Source organism: Trichoderma gamsii (assembly GCF_001481775.2).
Source record: "Trichoderma gamsii strain T6085 chromosome Unknown Scaffold_66.2, whole genome shotgun sequence".
In the NCBI taxonomy this organism is placed as follows: domain Eukaryota; kingdom Fungi; phylum Ascomycota; class Sordariomycetes; order Hypocreales; family Hypocreaceae; genus Trichoderma; species Trichoderma gamsii.
In genome coordinates, this window is record NW_020171403.1 from 47,156 (window position 1) to 65,737 (window position 18,582).

The 18,582-nt window shown below is 50.6% G+C and overlaps 4 protein-coding genes across 4 annotated transcripts; 2 read left to right on the plus strand and 2 right to left on the minus strand.

Annotated features, from left to right (window-relative positions):
- Nucleotides 1–4,052: 4,052 nt before the first annotated feature.
- TGAM01_v210581 (hypothetical protein) lies at nucleotides 4,053–9,000 on the plus strand (the record flags this gene model as incomplete). Its single annotated transcript, XM_018809792.1, has 4 exons — nucleotides 4,053–4,421; nucleotides 4,496–5,149; nucleotides 5,222–8,359; nucleotides 8,425–9,000. The coding sequence occupies 4 exons, from the start codon at nucleotides 4,053–4,055 to the stop codon at nucleotides 8,998–9,000; spliced, it is 4,737 nt and encodes a 1,578-aa protein (XP_018656998.1).
- A 473-nt stretch (nucleotides 9,001–9,473) lies between these two features.
- Nucleotides 9,474–11,991, minus strand: TGAM01_v210582 (hypothetical protein; the record flags this gene model as incomplete). The annotated part of the gene is made up of 2 exons (XM_018809791.1): nucleotides 9,474–11,725; nucleotides 11,793–11,991. The coding sequence occupies 2 exons, from the start codon at nucleotides 11,989–11,991 to the stop codon at nucleotides 9,474–9,476; spliced, it is 2,451 nt and encodes an 816-aa protein (XP_018656997.1).
- Nucleotides 11,992–12,996: 1,005 nt separating this feature from the next.
- Nucleotides 12,997–14,518, minus strand: TGAM01_v210583 (beclin 1; the record flags this gene model as incomplete). The annotated part of the gene is made up of 2 exons (XM_024550831.1): nucleotides 12,997–14,369; nucleotides 14,434–14,518. The coding sequence occupies 2 exons, from the start codon at nucleotides 14,516–14,518 to the stop codon at nucleotides 12,997–12,999; spliced, it is 1,458 nt and encodes a 485-aa protein (XP_024404425.1).
- Nucleotides 14,519–15,154: 636 nt separating this feature from the next.
- TGAM01_v210584 (hypothetical protein) lies at nucleotides 15,155–18,124 on the plus strand (the record flags this gene model as incomplete). Its single annotated transcript, XM_018809789.2, has 1 exon — nucleotides 15,155–18,124. One exon carries the CDS (start codon nucleotides 15,155–15,157, stop codon nucleotides 18,122–18,124), a length of 2,970 nt encoding a protein of 989 aa, XP_018656995.2.
- Nucleotides 18,125–18,582: the final 458 nt, after the last annotated feature.

Here is an 18,582-nt window from a genome sequence, read left to right on the forward strand (position 1 = left end):
CAGCATGAGGAGCTGGCCGCAGCGAATAGAGGCGGAGGGACGATAGTCGTGGAGCAAGCTCTGTGGATGAGATTGGATTGGATGGTTCGACAAAAAACGGCGGGCTCGAAAGAGGGATTGAGGCAGCGTCTCGACAGCGAGGGATTCGGTCTAGTCGGCAAAGGGCTTGAACCGCGTGACAGTTTCGGGCAACAGAGGCTCGTGATGGTCAAAAGTTAAAAAAGAAAAAAAAAAAAGAGACGGGACGGGCTTGGCCGCGACAGAGAAGCTGCCTCCAGCTTTGGAAATATTCCTACGGCTCCGATGTAAGGTCTGGTCAGTGCAGGATAGCCGGCTGAAACTGGGTCGCCTGAGAGGGCCAACTGCTCGAGGCCAATAGCGGCTAGAGGCTCGAATCTTGGGGGCTGGGCTGGGGTGCTGCAGGGTCAGTTGAGTGCTGTGCTGGTCTTGCAGGGGCCGTAGCAGCTGCCCGTTCAGCGCGCCAATCGAACGAGGACCAGACGCCTCACCACGGGTCCCGTATCTGATGAACAGCCAACACACGCACTGCTGGTTGCTTTTTTGCCTCTGTGCTGCCGTCGCTATTGGCCCGGCGGCGACGATGCCAGCCGCATTCGCTGCCGACTGCATACACGCTGCTGTAGGCTCTAACGCCCTGCATGACACGGCGCAAATCCTGTCGCTGGGCTGCAGGGCTGCAGGGCTGCCATCACCCGGGCCAGTGCAATTACGCGATTGGTACGAGATACTCGGCTGATCATGCCAGAGCTTGACGTTGGCCTCTGTCGATGCTCGATTCCATAACCTCAGTCCTTTTTTGCCTATTGCTCTTTTCGGTAGTATTGCCTTTCTCCATCTTCCCCGCGGTGTGCTACTTGAACTCCATCTCCCCCCTCTGCTGATTGCACCATGCCACGGTAAGGTCATAAATCACACTACTGCTACTCGTATTGTGAATGGCGTTTTGATGGTTATTGCTTCCGCTATATGATGTTCATTGCTGTATCATGCCCCTCTACCACTTGTATTACATCTATCTCTGTTCAACCCTAAATGCAGTTGAGCCAGGGATTGGCAGTGCTGGGTGGCAGATTACAGCCGTGGTTCGACACGGCCTCGCTGGTGCAGATCTGCGGATTGGCAGCAATTTCACACATCACTAGCCGCCCGGATGATCAGTCCTCGCACCTGTTTGGAGCAAGGCTGTACAATTTCAGGCGAGTCAGCGTAGCAAAGGCGACATCTGCTCACCGAATCCCTTTGCTCGTGGGTTTCTGCTAGTGCACAGTAGGTATGCTTTCATCTCCTTGGTCTGTTCTGCTTCCCATGCTGTCTTGTTACGGTCTGTATTGCATTGGCGGATATTGGCTCTCCACCTGTGTTAGTCGTGAAACTCTTTCAAATTGAAGACATGGCAGATCCCTCTTTCCGCCATCGGCCAAGATATGGCCTGGTTGGATAGGCCGAAAACAAGCAGAACGTTTCGTAGGCAGCTAGATAAAGAACCTATTGCGAGCTGCAAGCGCTTGTCTGGTAAGGCTACAATACATGCTGCAGCTCGTTGGCGACCTGGGTTGTCAGATAGCAGTGCTACTCCGAGCAGGCATCCGTCGCGAGTAGCTGTCTCTTGGTAACACTTCGCAGGCACGTAGCAATAGTGTATGCAATGTAATAGTCATGCGAATATATTGACGCGGTGCTACCTTTTGGTTGGCTCCTTTGGAGTGGTTGAAACACTGCCGACGGCGTAAATTAATGCCAGACTCTGCAGCACTGGGCAACCACGGCATGGGAGGATTCGACTCATAGAATCACTAATGTCTGCGAGTGAGTCACTTGACGGCGAGACGGATTTGGAAATGTCCGGGGTGCGTGTCATTGTATTATACATGTAGCCTAGACCTCCCACTAGAAGCAAGTGTGTGTGCTGCTCTTTTGTATATGTAGGTATTTATCTCACTCACCTCGCATCCAACGGTGCTCCCTCACCTATCACCAAGCGAGGAAAAGATGGCGAGGGATCTTTGGAGGCTTAGTCTGGGCGGAACTGTTAGTCTTATACGACAAAATCCACGCCTTAGCGACGACCGACAGCCTCCCAGAACGACACTCGAGGCCAGCCGTGTTCCTGAATGTGAAACTAACAAGCCTCATATACGTGTGGGTGGGCCATTGAGATGCAATGCAATCGCTGTGGCGCTTGTGCTGGCCCGTAGCCGCTGGATCCCGCTGAACAGCCTGCCGGGAGCATGCACCACACCGTGATTTGATACTGACAAGTTGCTCGTACTCGTACAGGAGGGTTGGATGCAAGATCCAGCGGCTCTGCATATGAGGCGGCTCGTGATCTTGGTCTGCATGAGGAGGACGGGAAATGAGTAAAGAGGCAACAAAGCTGGCACACCCTTTGTCACCAAAGCCTAGAGAAAGCGGTGTAGTTGAACGGCTCATGTTACTAATTACACCGATAAGAACTTATGCCTACAGTACCGAATCAATTGTCACAGCTACCTAGGTACAGTATTACCCAGTAAGGTACCCATGCGCATTGATGCATGTCTTGGAAATCTTAACTCCATAGCACTATTAGGATCACAACAGCTACTAGTACCTGTAGTAGTCCGACTTCGATATCATTAAGCGCCCCTGCCGGTGCGAACGATGCGATGGATTATGCCCTGAAACGCTTCTTTCGACGTGGTGCAGCATGCTTATTGTGTATTGTCTAGTGTTAGCACTTATACCTGGGCAATGAGACGAGAGCCAAGATAACGGCATGGATTCATTAGCAGCTCCCCGCAATAGCTCGATGGCGGGACCGCATCGCCTCTGCTAGTAAAAGTCCCAGGCCCCATGGCGACCGCAGCGAGCCAATCAGTGCGATTGCAAGTGGCGTTGGACAAGGCCTTTTTGAGGTGAGACGGACGGCCTAGTCAATCCGCGAGCCGGGGATTTTCTGTTCACGATAGGAGGAAAATGAAGGCAATGACTGAGATTCTGCCACAGTGTTTCATTGCTATCTGCCGGCCCGAGATAGTGGAAGATGCTCGGGCTAGATGATGCCGTGATGTTGATGCCTTCTCAGGCACCAGCTTTGGATTGTAGCTACCTGCCAGGCAGCTGGCGATGATGCAGCCATCAGGCACTTTTGCAGCCTCGTATCTAGGTAGCCTGCAGAGGAGAGAATATAGGAGAGAATATAGGAGAAAAAGCATGTGTTCTTGGAGGTCAAAAACGGCAGCCTAAGGTTAGTTACTCAGTGATGTGATTGATTCGGTCAAGCCCACAGCGATCCCCATTGGCCCATCTACGAGCCAAGACTCGCTCATCTCGCAAGGCTTCGGCCATGACTCCTACAGTCGATCAAAAGTGCTTCGCACGGCATACCAGCGCTGCTGCGTCTGTCCAAGCGGCCGTTCTGGTACCTGATCCCTGTTCAGGCTATCGCTCGTCTGGAAATGGCCTCCGCTTCCTGCCAGAATCCGCTCGCCCAGTGACTTGGATCGAGCCAACGGCAGCGTTTGATGGTGCTGGCCCCCGTCCGCATAGAGCAACCGAGCAGCTCGTACGAGACACTGCCAGGCACTGCTAGTTCAACTCGGAGTAGTAGCACCGCGACTAACATCCGGCTCAAGACCCTTGGGATGCGCCACCCGCCCGGGGGATCCTGGCAGATGCAGCTTGCTTGCGAGCTTTGGCGGCGTTGCATTCACTTCTGTGGATGCTGTGGATAGCTTGCAGCACGGGATGGCGCTCCTGCGATAAACCTCTTTTCGCTGACTGATAACTACTGTACTTGCACCGCCTCGGACGGCACGTTCTTTGTTCGCCTTTTGCTTCCTTTTCTTTTCATGTTCCTGTCTCTGCTGTCGTCTTCCTTGCTGTAGAGAGAGGCATTTGTTCGTCTCGGTTCAAATTGTACAACTCCCCTCTGTACCTGTGCTGATGCTCTCAGCATTGGCGTCTCTCGATAAGCTTCCGTAGAGCCGCATCAACTTGCATCTGAGCTCCCTCCGGCGCGCCGGCGAGGGTTTCTCGCTGTGACGATGACGATGCAGTATCAGCAACAATATCAGCAGGTGCTGGGCGCCGTCGATGGCTCGGCGGACCAGTTCAGTTCCTTTGTGCTGCCACTCTCCATCGCGGGCTTAACGGTTGTCGGACTATTTTCCCTGCCGGGCGCCGTTGCTCTTCTTTCCCAGATTCGCAACCGCACTCCCAAAGACAACTTTTATTCCGATGTCGACGGCACCAGCACGCCAGAAGCCGTTGCTGCATTTTCCAACAAGTGGCAAAAGCTTGCCATTCTTCTCCTTGCCCTGACAAGCTTTGCCACATCTGTTGCTTATTCGATCTTGACCACCCTTCACGCGGACCGTTATGGCCTCTTTGTTCCCAGCTGGCTGACTACTGGTGCTCTTGTAAGCTTACTCGCTCTCCTCAGCTCCATTAAACTGTGATATCAATTCACTAACCAACGCTCTCAACCCCAAAGGCTGCCATTCTGCTACAAGCTGTCTTCATCTTTGTTCACCGGTCTCCGGTCAAATCCCACGATCTCGGCATTTGGTCATTTGGGTCGTCGTTTATTGCTATCTTGATCAACATACTACAGACTCACCATGCTTCGCGCCTCGGAGCTACCAAGACTGACGCTTTCTTCATTCTTCGAATAGTCAGCTTGGGAGCTACCATCTTGGTATTGTTTGCTAGCGTTTCGCTCCCCCGACGACCAGCCGTCTCCCACAATGGCAAACCAGTGGACGCCCAGTTTACAGGCTCTTTCCTGAGTCGTTATACTTGGTCTTGGGGACAGCCCTTGGTTGCGTTGGCCACCAAGAAAGGTGATCTGGACGAAAAAGACATTCCAGGCCCAGATCACAACTTCAGAGCCCGAGATCTGGTCGAGGCTTGGCACAAGTTTGAATTCAAGGGCACACTTCTTAAAAAGCTTCTTCGTTCTTATCTGCCCCTATTTTTGATCCAATGGACTGTCACCATCTTTCGATCATTCATTGGCCTCGGGCCGTTCTGGGCCATGCTGCGCGTGATTGAGCTCTTGGAACAGCGCTTTCCCGAAGGTGAACGACCAATGGGCCAGATTCTGATGTACATCGTTTCGCTCGCTCTTTTCTCTCTATGTGGACAGGTACTCAAGATCATCCCCAATTCTATGATTACGGTTATACGTACTGAATGCTAATACGATGCCTATCTATAGTGGACACAAGGATGGATCATGTGGTTTTCCATGTACAAGACTTCCATTCCTCTCCGAGGCCAGCTTTCCTCTCTCATTTTCGAAAAATCCTTGAAACGCAAAAACGTCAAGATGGCAGAGAAAGAAACACCCAAAGCGGACGAAGATGCGGATGAAGGCAACAAAGACACAAAGAAACCCGAGGAGGAGACCGTTCTAAAGTCCCGCCAAGCCATTGTGAATCTTGTTGGTGTCGATGTCCGGCACGTATCAAATCTTGCAGCCTTTCAATTTTTCATCATCAACAGCTTGACCAATTTGTTCTTTTACTGCGGCTTCCTGCTAAAGTTGATTGGTTTCTGGCCCTTCGTGGCCGGTATCCTGGCATGGGCTCTCGTCTTGCCTATCAACACGTATGCCACCAAGATTTACATGAAACATCAAGCCCAGCTCATGAAAGACCGTGATGCTAAACTGGCAATTGTGAATGAGGCGTTGTTAGGCATTCGTCAGATCAAATTCACTGCACTAGAGAACCAGTGGGAAGGTCGCATTCAAGAGCAACGAGAAAAGGAACTGACAACTCTAAAGAGAACGTTCATGGCGGACTCTGTCCTATTTGCATGCTGGGTTATCAGCCCGATTTTTCTCGCAGCTGCTTCATTAACCGTCTATTCTGTCCTTCATGGCAACCTATCTCCGTCTATCGCCTTCGTCAGTATCAGTATCTTCAAGAGCTTGGAAGTCACACTCTCTGCACTTCCAGAGCTGCTCACAACCTCTGTTGACACACTCGTTTCAATCAAGCGAATTGACACGTATCTTAGTGGCCCTGAAATGAAGAGGATTCTGTCTGATGGTCCAGATGTTGCTCTCGAAAATGCCACCATCTCCTGGCCTGTTGACGTCGAAACTCCCGACGAAGAACGCTTCATCCTCAAAAATATCAATCTGTCCTTCCCTGCTGGCGAGCTGTCTGTGATCTCTGGTAAAACTGGAACAGGAAAAAGTCTGCTGCTCTCTGCTGTACTTGGCGAGGTTGATCTCCTTGAAGGTGCCATTCATGCTCCGCCCACCGTATCGCCGCTTGAGCGCAATGACCAGGCGGCTCATCCCGGAAACTGGATCCTTCCCGGCTCTGTTGCGTATGTGGCCCAGACACCTTGGCTCGAAAGTGCTTCTTTCCGAGATAATATTCTATTCGGCCTCCCTTACAATGAAGCGAGATACCAGAAAGTTATTGAAGTCTGTGCCCTGAAAAAGGATCTCGAAATCTTGCCAGATGGTGATAAGACAGAACTTGGAGCCAACGGAATCAATTTGAGCGGAGGCCAGAAATGGAGAGTAACATTGGCACGAGCCATCTACTCACGCGCCGAGATTCTGGTCATGGATGATATTTTCAGCGCTGTTGATGCTCATGTTGGTCGACACATTTTCGACAAGTGCATTAGTGGTGACCTCTGCGAAGGACGAACTCGAATCCTGGTTACCCACCACGTAGCGCTCGTTCAATCCAAGGCCAAATATCTGGTGGAACTTGGAGAGGGCACTGTTCTAAATGCTGGCCTGACGTCGGAGCTTGCTGAGGAGGGCATCCTCGAGAGAATCAAAACCCACGAGCAAGACCCAGAGGAGATTCAGCGCGAAGAAGCGGCTGCTGAAGGTTCGACAGTCGTCAACTCTGAGGAAGGCTCAGTCACCGGTGCCGATGGAGCATCAAGTGAAAACGCTACGGCTGAGCAGGCAGCTAAAGACAAGGCAGCCAAAGACTTCGTCGAAAAGGAGGCTCGCGACAAGGGGCAAGTTAAGAGCCGAATCTATAGGAGCTATCTGACCCATAGCGGTGGCTGGCTATTTTGGATTATTCTCGCTGTTTTATTCTCCAGCTTTGAGGCAGGTAATCTTGCTCGAAATTGGTGGGTAAAGATATGGACATCTCAAAGCGAGAACCAAGTTGATGGAATCCATGCCTTTGAAGCGGAGCAGAAGCACGGTCTTGCTTATGGGCTCACTCTACAGCACGGCCCGTTCCATGTTGCCTCGAACTTGTCGAACGCCGAATCCACAGAGCATAATTTGTACTATTACCTATCAATCTATGTGGCTCTATCTGCGGCTAGTGGATTTGTCGGGACACTGCGCTTTATCTGGTCGTTTTATATGAGCATCAAGGCCAGTAGGACCCTGTTCAAGCAAATTCTCTTCACAGTCCTCCGAACTCCCCTACGATGGCTTGACACAGTCCCTGTTGGTCGAATTCTTAACCGACTCACCTCTGATTTTGACATTATCGACAATCGCATCAACATGGATTTTGGCATGTTACTCTGGCGTTCTCTAGGCCTCGTGGGTGTCTGTGTTGCCGCTACGCTCGTGTCGCCTTATATCCTTCCTTTGGCATTCGTGTTGGTCATCTTCGCTGCCATAGTTGGCAAGATGTATATGACTGGTGCTAGGCCCATGAAGAGATTGGAAAGCACCTCAAAGTCACCGGTCTTTGAGCAGTTCAACGCGACGTTGTCGGGTGTGGCTACGCTTCGAGCATACCAGAAGACCCAAGTGTACGTCGATCGTATGTACGCTCATCTTGATCAATGGGACTCTGTGAGCATTTATGGCTCTCTGTTCAATCGATGGATGAGCTTCCGCATGGCCTTGATTGGTACTGCCTTCAGTTCCATCGTTGGCATTGTCGTTGCCTTGTCCCCATACATTGACGCTTCTATGGCTGGCTTCACTTTGGCGTTCGCCGTTGACTTTTCCGGCAACATTCTCATGACTCTTTGGAGCTATACCAGTTTGGAGCTAGATATGAATGCCACTGAGCGTGTCATCGAGTACGCCGATCTTAAGACCGAGCCGTTGGATGGAGAGAAGGCTCCTGCTGCCTGGCCTACGTCAGGAGATATTGAGGTTAAAGATCTTGTTGTTGGTTACGCTGAGGATCTGCCGCCAGTCCTGAGGGGCGTTTCCTTCAATGTCAAAAACAATGAGCGAGTGGGTGTAATTGGACGTACCGGAGCTGGAAAGTCCTCGCTTACTCTGGCCCTCTTCCGCTTCCTCGAGGCCCGATCAGGCACCGTCTTGATTGATGGTGTAGATATTTCCAAGATTGACCTTCATAGCCTGCGTTCACGATTGGCCATCATTCCTCAGGTAAGTTTTTTTTTTTTCAGTTGTTCATTATTGAGATGTCTCTTACTAATGATAAAATACCTCAGGACCCTGTACTGTTTTCTGGCACTGTCAGGAGCAATCTTGATCCTTTCAACGAGCGTACCGACGACGAGCTCCGCGAGTCGCTTCATCGTGTTCATTTGGTCGACTCTCAACCAGCCACGCCTGCCAATGAGCCTTCATCTGTCGCCGCTTCTGCCGCTCCTTCAACTACCACTCCAACCAACGCCAATATCTTCCGGGATCTCACCAGCGGCATCGCCGAATCGGGCGGTAACCTCTCTCAAGGCCAGCGCCAGCTCCTCTGCATGGCCCGAGCTATCGTCGCCCGACCCAAAATCATGGTGCTTGACGAAGCTACCTCGGCCGTGGACATGGCTACCGATACGCTCATCCAACGCAGCATCCGCGAGGAATTCACCGACAGCACGCTCATTGTTATTGCGCATCGTCTTAGCACGATTGCCGATTTCGACCGCATTCTCGTCCTCAGCGAGGGAGCTGTGGCGGAATTCGGAACGCCCAAGGAGCTGTGGGACAAGGAGGGAGGCGTATTTAGGGACATGTGTGAGCACAGCGGTGAGCTGGATAAGCTGAAGGAAACGATTTTGGGAAAATAAAACAAAACATGTGGAAAATCTATACGACGTGGGGGATTTATTTGGACAAGTGAAAAAAAGGGAGGGGGTTTAAAATGGGGATGAAACTCAAAGGCTTCTTTTTTTGTTCATTGCTTCGCTTCTTTCGAATTATTTGCTTTTACGATAGATTGTTCGTTACTTATGATACAGTCATAGTGGACAAAACGACATTTGAATGGTCATAATTTCGTGTCTCGTCATTGTTACTATCTGGAGTACAATCTGTAGATACCATTAAGGTATTGTGAAAACAATCGTTAAGCAACCGAATCATACGTCGGGATAACCTATCTTTCCCTAATGCCATAAATCAAGCTATTTTGAATAAATGTTTTTTTTTTCTTTTGCTTTTTTTTTGTGCTTTTCTTCTCCCCTTTTCTGCTTTATGAAAAAGAAAACAGTCAAAAATCTCAAGCTTGTCGTCTGGCTTCTCTCTTCGCATACCAGTCCACTTAGAAATCCTCTCCATGAACAACATCATCATCACCATCACCATCGTAGTCAGCATCATCAGAGCCCAGGGGCATCTCAGACTTGATATAGTCTTTGAAACCCTTGCTCATCTTGACAACGGCACGAACGTGCTTCTCCCCAATAGTAATAGTCGGCAGACCTTCCTCGTTGGAATCACTCTCGGCCAAAGCCAGCGCCGTCTGCATGGCGTTGCGAATCTCTCGTCCATTCCACTTGAGCGCGCGGACCTCGTGGCTCGACCAGATAAACTGGCGGGCTGCGGTGGCGACGCGGATCCTGCCGTGGGAGTCACGGTTCAGGCGGTCAAAGTTGTGAGTCCAGATGCGCTCGCGGTCTTCGTCGCTGAGGTTCTTGTAGTGTAGAGCGACGTGGATGCGGCTGAGGAAAGCAGTGTCGAAAGACCGGACACGGTTGGTGGTGAGGAAGAGCACGCCGCGGTAGTACTCCAGGGCGCGGAGGAAGACGGAGACGAGGCCGTTGCGAGAAATATTCTTTGCGCGCCGGCGCTCGAGATAGACATCGGCTTCATCAAGCAGGACAAGAGCTCCATAACGCTGGCCCAGCTCGAGAAAGTAGCTGAGGTTGTTCTCGACACGGAACGCATCGACGCTCAGGTCACCGCTTGTGAGACTGATGAGAGGCCGGTTGGTCAGTTCGGCAATACACTCAGCGGTGCAAGTCTTGCCAACGCCAGGCGCGCCGTGGAGGAGGAAGATGCGTCCTTCGCCCTTGTTGCGGACGAAATCATTGCCCCAAGGGGTGATTTGGCCGTCGACGCCAGTGGAATACTGACCAATGAGGGCCTTGACAGTCATCTTGATATCATCATCCAAGACGAGATACTTGAAAGCCTCCTTGTCGGCTTTGACGGGGCTGAGATTGGCAACGTGGAGATTTCCCCAACGACGAGTGCCAAGGATGAATCCAGGGATTGTCTTGCTGAGAACATGGAAGAAGATATCGCTGTCTGGCGGGGTATCGCAGAGAGGATCAAGGTCTTCGAATCCATTGTACGGACCATTATGCTCCTGAGGTCGATCTTCAGTGCAGACAGCGCAGCCACATCGTGGCAAATACTGAGGAAGATGGTCTTTGTTGGGTATACTCTGAGTTACACGGCGGCGGGTGGGATGAGGATATCGTCTTCCTTCCCAGTCCGGCGCGGTATCAAAGAACTTGTCGAAGCCAGAGGCATCACAGATGACACGACCATTCATGAAGCCAGTTGGGCCACCGGGCAGTCTATTGCCGGAACCAGAGTTGACAAGCAAGCCTTCATATTCCATATATGTAGGACGCTTGAGGAGCTCCCAGTACAGCTTGCCTTCTGCGATGAGTTTTTGACGCATCTCGACGCCACCTTGAGCAGCAAGATCTTCTTTCCAAAAGGCTGCGGGAACCACTGACAAAGTGCTAATATCCTGTTCACCTGGCCATGGGTTGACAACATAGCTCTCCATAAAGCGGCCAACTTTGGTGCCGTTGGACTCCAGCAGCCAACAGTTAATCCGGTAGCTGTCAGGACTATTAAGGTGACGATTGCCACCACTGACACTGCTAATGACCAAAGGTGTCCAGATGTCATATTTTTTGGTGTAGATGACGTTTCCTGGCTTCAAGAGTAGCCAAAAGTATTGGAAAGTGGCCATAGGACTCTCGAGCTTGTGGAGCTCCTCTTCCTTGGTAATCTCATCTCCAAGACTTTCATCAAGGAACTTGAGAAGAGTGTCGATATGCTTGACTGTGGTACCAGCATACTCGACACTATGCGCCTCGGGCTGGTTATCGCGATACTCAAGAAGCTCGTGGCGGTGGTGATACAGCATGCGGTAGGGTGCGCTGATACTAACTGTTTTCCCGTTGAGAGAGACGGTCGGGTAGTATCTAACGACAGCTCTAAGCGCATTGATGAGATGCTCCGAGTAGATAACCATGAGAGGAGCATCAGCTACAGGAGATCCAGCCGGATCAACATACTGCTCTTCATCGGTATAATAGCCGTCACTTCGGTAATCGACATTTTCAAAGGCAGCCGTCAGGGGCCGATCTATCTGAGGGGCTGCTCGACGAGGATGAACCATGCGTCTGTGATCATCAGGTCTGCCCTCAATGCACACGGTGGTGACAATCTCGAAAATAGGCTTCTTGACAAGCTCGCCGTCCTCGTCAGTCTCATGTTGTCTGATTTCGTAGGTGGTCACGTTCTGGAACGGCTTAGAGCTTCGCAAGCCTGCAGGATGAAGTTAGACAATAATGAATCTTTTATTTAAAGCAGAGGAAGGGAGATTTCGACATACGCCCAAGGAAACGCCGATTGACACCAACATGATTGAGAGTATACAAAACATCAGGAACCTCGCCATCGACGACGTATCTGACATGTCGCGAGTTGGGTAGCATGCTGCGAGGTCCCAACTCCTCAAAGCCGTCGCTACTCAGGCTGTCCTCGCGAGAGATGTTGTAGTCTCGAACGACCGGAACATGACGTCTAGCCATGATGCCGGCGTGAAGTGTAGCTTCAACCAGACCAGAATGAAGGTAACGAAGGAGAAAAAAAAAAGGCAGCAAATAGAGGATTTAAAGTGTATCAAGTGTATGCCAGATCAAAGACGAGCCTCAACCTGTGAACAGCGGATGGAGGACATTATAAGCTTCCCATCCTCCACGGAGCGCAAGCCGGGCGTAGGACTGTGTATGTGATTTGACTGTTACTCGAAGGCAGCAGCATCCTGATTTCAGCCTAGCCATCCTAGTGAGCTTATCTGCCTGGCGATCAGCCAACAGGAGGCTCAAGCAAGATGCGCGCAACGGAATCTGGACTAGGTTTATGCATGGTAACAGCCGGCTCACTGCAGCTCCTGTGGTCTGTTTGCCGGCTTAAAGAGGGGCAGCCCAACAGAGGCTGAGGGCTGCATCCTTTGCTGGCCCGAAGAATTGCTGTGCTGTCACTCTCATGCGGCTGCCCGCCTGGGGCTGAACTGCTGTCTCACAAGTGTATTGGGCTGTCCCATCCTACTGGTGGTCTCTCTTGATCACGATAGTCACGGGCGATAGACGACTGTGATTAGCTGTATGACAAGCTTTTGCGGTGGAAGGTAGTTTAATTGGACCCGTGACTATGAGGTTTTGTTATCTCGCGTGACGCTGTACAGTAAGACGGTGTCTATTTTGCCCGATGCTTCATGTAACCAAGTACTAATCCAAATTGATCCTTCGCTTTCGATATCTCGATATCGTGATGTATTATGTGATACGAGTTTGCTCTTTTCGGTGCACCGCCACTTTTGATGAGCTGAGTGCCCAAGACTAGTTAGTGCGCTAATTGAGCAGTTGCTGAAAACGACGCCAACGAAAGGAAGAAGTGAAGAGCCAAGACAACTTACCGGGAATAATCTCAAGTCAACTTACAAGGCAATGATCGTCATAGCTTGTAGTAATTGCTATTGATTGCTGACTGCATCATGATGTGCTGGTGTTCCATGAAACGCAAAGTATCGCGTCTCACTGAGTTGCATTTCGCGCATTTGAGGTCACATTGCTTGCATGGGCCAGCAGAAACTTACAGCAAGTAAGTGTGAGCTTGCATGCTTTGGTCCATCCATCATCCTGCGCAATACCAAGCTTGATGCTGGTATCTCCTATCTTGTCCCCTTCAATTTTATAAGGCAGTGTCAACGGTGTACCCGTTGATTCTGTCTCTTGTTGAACGAAGACACCAAGCTGGCGAACTAGCTCGAGGAACCCGACCATGGCAGTGTCGAATTTGCGGTGCATAAATGTTAGCCCAAGTGGCATGTCGCCAGAGCTGTATAGTTCTAGGACCTGTTTCTTAGGGGGCCCATTCATCGACCGTACGCCTAGCCTGCTGGATGCCGGATTGGGCAGTTCATATCGTACGATTTTGGAGGTGCTACCCAAAGGTAACGGATCGTAGCCCTGGAATTTGTATCCAAGCTTGTCCGCAACTGTCACCAGTAGGAGCAGAGCATGACCCCAAGCAGCGTTGACTTCTGGCCAGTCCACAGGCTTGTTTGAGAGCCTGCCAAGGCGCAGGCCGTTGATAGTAGCGAAGCTTCCGTCATGGCTGATGCAAAACGTATCGTTGTAGACATTGGATCGTTGTAGCTTCTCAAGCAGCTGCGAGTCGTTGTTATACTTGGCATTAATGCTGTCTCGCTCGGCCTGGAATTCTGCCATCTTGGTAGCAAAGGCGTTTCTTTCCCTCCAGAATTTCTCTTCCTCCTTATTTAATCGTTGTGACTCCTCCTCCAGTGCCCATATCTCATCGTCCAGAGCATCTTTCTCGGCCTCCAGCCTTTTCAACTCTGTCATAGCGGCGGCCTTGTCTTTCTCTGCCTTCTTCAGGGCCTCCTTCCAAGATTTGACATCCTCCTCACTCGGTTGGTTATTTTGAGTATCTTTCAGATATTGCACATAGGCGTCCCTTTCTTTTGATGCTGAATCGAGCTTCTTCTGCAGCCCTTCGACTAGCAACTCGGTACAGTCCACACATACAGGGTGATCGATATCGGATCTGGCGGATAATATCTCAAATAGTCGATTAATCTTGTCTAGATCGTCTCTCTTATTTGACTGAGGCTCGTCTTCGGGGGCTCCGTTCGTACTGGATCGGGGGACTACAGCTCGTTCTTTTTGCTGTTGCTGAGGAGACAGCGGATGCCCAACTTGTGACTCGGTAAGATATATGAACGACATTGTAGAATCGCGAGGCTGGCTGCCTCGGTATCTCTTGAAGGTTGGAGGCCCGGCGTTCTGCGATACCTTGTCGTAGAGTGACCTTCGTGATTGCTCTTGGGCCTGAAGAATCGACGGTCGTGGGGCGGAGGCTTTCGTAGCTGGCGAGGACGATGCTGCTGTTGTGTCACAGATTGGTAAGTAACGGCGTGTATTTTCTGCGACGGCAAACCAAAGACTTACAAACCAAAAGGTCATAAGCAGCTGGGTTGAGGTCGTCGAGAGAGCTGTCCAGCCTCAGCGGCTGGCGGCACTTCTGGCAGTACATCTCGACGCGTTTGACAGTACGCCGGCTGAAAGACTTCGTTGTATTTATAGCAGAAATGCCTTGTCATGCCCTAGGAGAGAGACTGGTTGCAAAGTGGGAGAAATACAAATAGAGGAGTAAGCATGGAAGTCGAACTTTAAGGGTTGAGGTTAAACTCTGCGCTTGCGTACACATGCACCAAGAATCCTGAATTAAGCACATGAGAGAGGTACTGTGACGGCATCGAGGCGCTGCAACCCCGCTATAGCTGAAGTATGATCTGCCCTGTGCCTGTGGATTGTTAGGGGACTCACGGCACTATTTTAGGCCAACTGGCAGTGCAGATGGGAGCTCACGGCCGCTTACTGTTAGCAGGCGCAACCACTTAACGCGCGCTTGCGAATGCTCCGTGCAGCAGCGAAATCGCGACGCGGAGTCTAAGCCCCATGCTCGGCCCATCTCGTTGCTCCCCCAACCATCTTTATCCAAGCTTGCAGGTCTCGCATTTTCAATGTCCACATAGGCCATCGGGAGATTGGCCATTGGCAGCACACAATGTCGACTCGTTTTCAGCATTATTTCTATATCAATTGGAAACACTGATCTTTCCTTGTAGATTATAGCGACAATAGCGGTTTAGCTTTGTTCGCGCTGGCCATGGAACCACCGGCAAAAAGGCGTCGCATGAGCCAGCTGCTGCTGGACAAGGGATACGTCGACGAAGACGACGATGAGCTCGCCTTACAGCCATTCGAGGTTGAAGCCAAACGGGACCCGGGGTATAAACTATCTATCGAACGAGCCTATGCAGACCAGCGGTTCCAGGCCACCATGGCACATATCTTCGACAAATATGGCCGTGACTTCGAAGGCATTGGAGACGAGATCGATCTTGTGACGGGCGAGATTGTCGTTAATAATGGGCATGTTCGCAATATGCGAGACGAAGGCGACGTTGGAGACGGCGTGGGAGAATATCTGGGCGAAGAAGAGGATGATGAAGATGAAGGAATTCTTCTGGAGGATCTGTTTGATGATGAGGAAGAATCCGGAGACAACGATACAGCAGAGCAAGAAGGACATGCGGCAGTCTTTGGAAAGCAGATTCAAAACAACAATGGCTTAGATGAGGATGAAGAAGATGAGGATCGCATAATACAGGGCCGCGAAGCGCCTCGCGAATCGCATTCGACAGCCTTGGTGTTGGGATCATCGTCAGGAAATGCATCGCGCGCTTCCAGAACTGCTTTGCGCGCCTTGCCGCACAAGATTCCACCAGGCAATATCTTGGATTTAGAGCCCATCGGGCAGTTGCCATTTTCCTCTTCGCCACTCTCTTTCGATCGCTCGCCATTTGCTATGGAGCCATGGAGCCTTTCTGGCCAGTATTCTGATCCTTTATGGAATAAACCCGATTTATTTGCAGTCCACCAGCCCAAACCCCAGCAGTTCCCGATGAAAGCAAGCCGATATGATTTTCCTGCGCAAAGCGGCCAAAGCTCGATTTGGGCACCTCGGTCTAAGTTTCGAGATGAAGAGGATAAGCCGCTTCAGTCCGTGTTTGCGGCTACATTTGGCAAACATCTACTCACCAAGACGAAGAAAGTCCTTCGACATCCGCTGTTGTTATCACCCGCAAAGGCTGTGGAAGATGATGACAAGAGAGAAGAAGAGGACGAGGACGAAGATGAAGATGTGATTCTGACAGGGAAAAGGTCTAAGGAGATTGAAGGCTTTGGTAAAATCGAAATGAATCTTGCCAAGAGAGGCAAGCGTTTGAACGTCAGTCTCCCGTCTTCAGAGACAAGCAAAGAACTCAAAGAGAAAGGAGTGGAAGGGGGTTCGAGTGATAGCGGCTATAAGTCTACACAAAGTACTCGAAAAGCTAGAAAGAGAAAGCAAAGGCCTGATGAAGACTTAACGAGGAATGACGCTCTGGTTCGAGTCGCTGAAATTCCAAGGAGAGCTCCTCATCTAGATGATGAGATACCGTCACAAAGGTCCAACCAGACCCGCCAACAACTGTCCACGGCTAAACAGCTCGATGAGGCTGATGGCCGAAGGCGTTCTGGACGCATGAGGAAGCAAGTGGAATTCCTCAACAAAATTTCTTGGGCCGATGTCTTGGCGGAGCAGAGGGCTGAAAAGGAGGTGGCATATTCCCGGAACAGGAATGACGGTCAATTTATGGTAGATGAGGATGCCCTTGAGAAGCGGCCTGTCTTGGCTGCGCCGGAGGAAGATTATATCCCAGACTCTGCTGCTGAAGATGAAGAAGGGTTTGAAGAAGACGAAGAAGAAGAAAGTGAAGAGATAGGAGAAAAAGGAGAAAAAGAAAAAGAAGAAGCAAAAAGCCAGACAAACTTCCGTGGTGATTTGCCGACACTACGTGCAAAGGAAACCCGCCAGCCAGATATTCATGAAGAATCTTGTGCGTCAATACCAGAAGTATTTCCCCGCAAGAATGCAGATTCCGCGTGCCTTCTTTCGGACGACGAAGCTCCCACGTTGCTGTCAAAATTAAGAAAAACGGCTTCCAACAATACACTCAAAGATACGCTCCCACTACGCGAAATCCACAATATCAAGACTCAAACAACTGCAAGAGTCGACCTGCCTGCAAGTCGCAAAACAAAAAAGGCGGATTATTCTCACAGAGAGAACACGGATACAAGAGACGTCATTGATGATACGTCCCCGAGTGGTACGAGTTCGAGCCGACGCCTCAATATCCCGTCCGAAGACTCAAGTGGCGTGGCGCCATTGTCTTCTTCTCCTACTCGTTTCCTCTCTCGCATTACTCTTGACGTGTCTCTTGATGACAAGCCTCAGACTTCATACACCTCGGCACGGAGGTCTAGGTATCGGCGATCTGCAGACATTCGCTCTTCAAGTCCGTGTGCTCGTATGGACGAGGATACCCCGGAAGCTACAGCCTCCAGTCAGAGACGCCAACTGACGAAGCTTGCAACAACCCCCATAGTTATTGAGGACAGTTCCTACGAGACGTCAGATGAAATTTCCCCGGTCGAATCTTCTCCAATCACTAGAGCCTCTATACCTATGGAACCAGCCCTTCCCTCCCCTAGACGTGACACACCCCCCCCTGAAGTGGTGGCTCGAGCTATCATACAATCTCCTTCGAAACACTTCTCGATGCTGCCTCCAAGTTCTCCAACCAAGAGCCTCTCAAAATGTATCTCGTCTACTCACTCAGGGCCCTCCTCTGCTGGCGAAGCCAAGATATCTGGCCCCGTCACATCTTTACCATCCTTGAGCAACCCTCCCCAAACACCTCGTCACTCGAATCGCCATTCTTTGAAGGTTCCTTCTTCTCGACACTCCATTTTGTCTCTGCTATCTGATGACGAAGATGAGGAGGTTGACGAGCTGGGCCGCAGCCTAGCTGCTATGCCTAGGTTGCTTAGCTCTGCAGCACGGACAACCGAGCGGAAATTATGGAAATCCAGCTCTCGCACCAGAGAGGTGTATCATACGCCAGTTAAGAAGCGACCCACCGAGCCTATTAGCCCTGGGAGCATTATCAAGACGCCTGGTGGCTCTTTGAGAGCATGTGGAGTGGATGGATATAGATGTGGACGAGATTTTTGCTTTACGTGTTTATAAAGATCGTGACTAGCCTTTATCGTTTCCAAGGAGAGAGAACAGGCGTTTTTAAAAGAGAGAAAAGCAGAATTGATTGGTGGTGTTTAAAGGCATAGCTAGTGGACTGGGCAGATGGAGTAACATATCTGGAGATCTTGGGGTTTTTTTTCACTGGGAGAATAGGGAGGATAAAAGGGTAGTGTGGAATGACGATGTATTACACGCTACCTACATATTAGCTAACCGCAAATCAAATAAATTGTTCCAAAACGTCGAAAAGGGGAAGCGAGAAACTATGGGTGAAAAGCCCTTCCCTCCCTCCATCCCCTTCTCTGCCTCGTACCCGAGCTTTGCAAATGCCCAAATTTCCTGAAACGCCGTAGACCGACTTTGCTGCTCCGAGCTTGCTGAACTTGTGACCGATTGAGTGCAAAGTTCGCTTGCTCTAGGTTTGTTTTCTTGTTTTCACAAACTGGTGA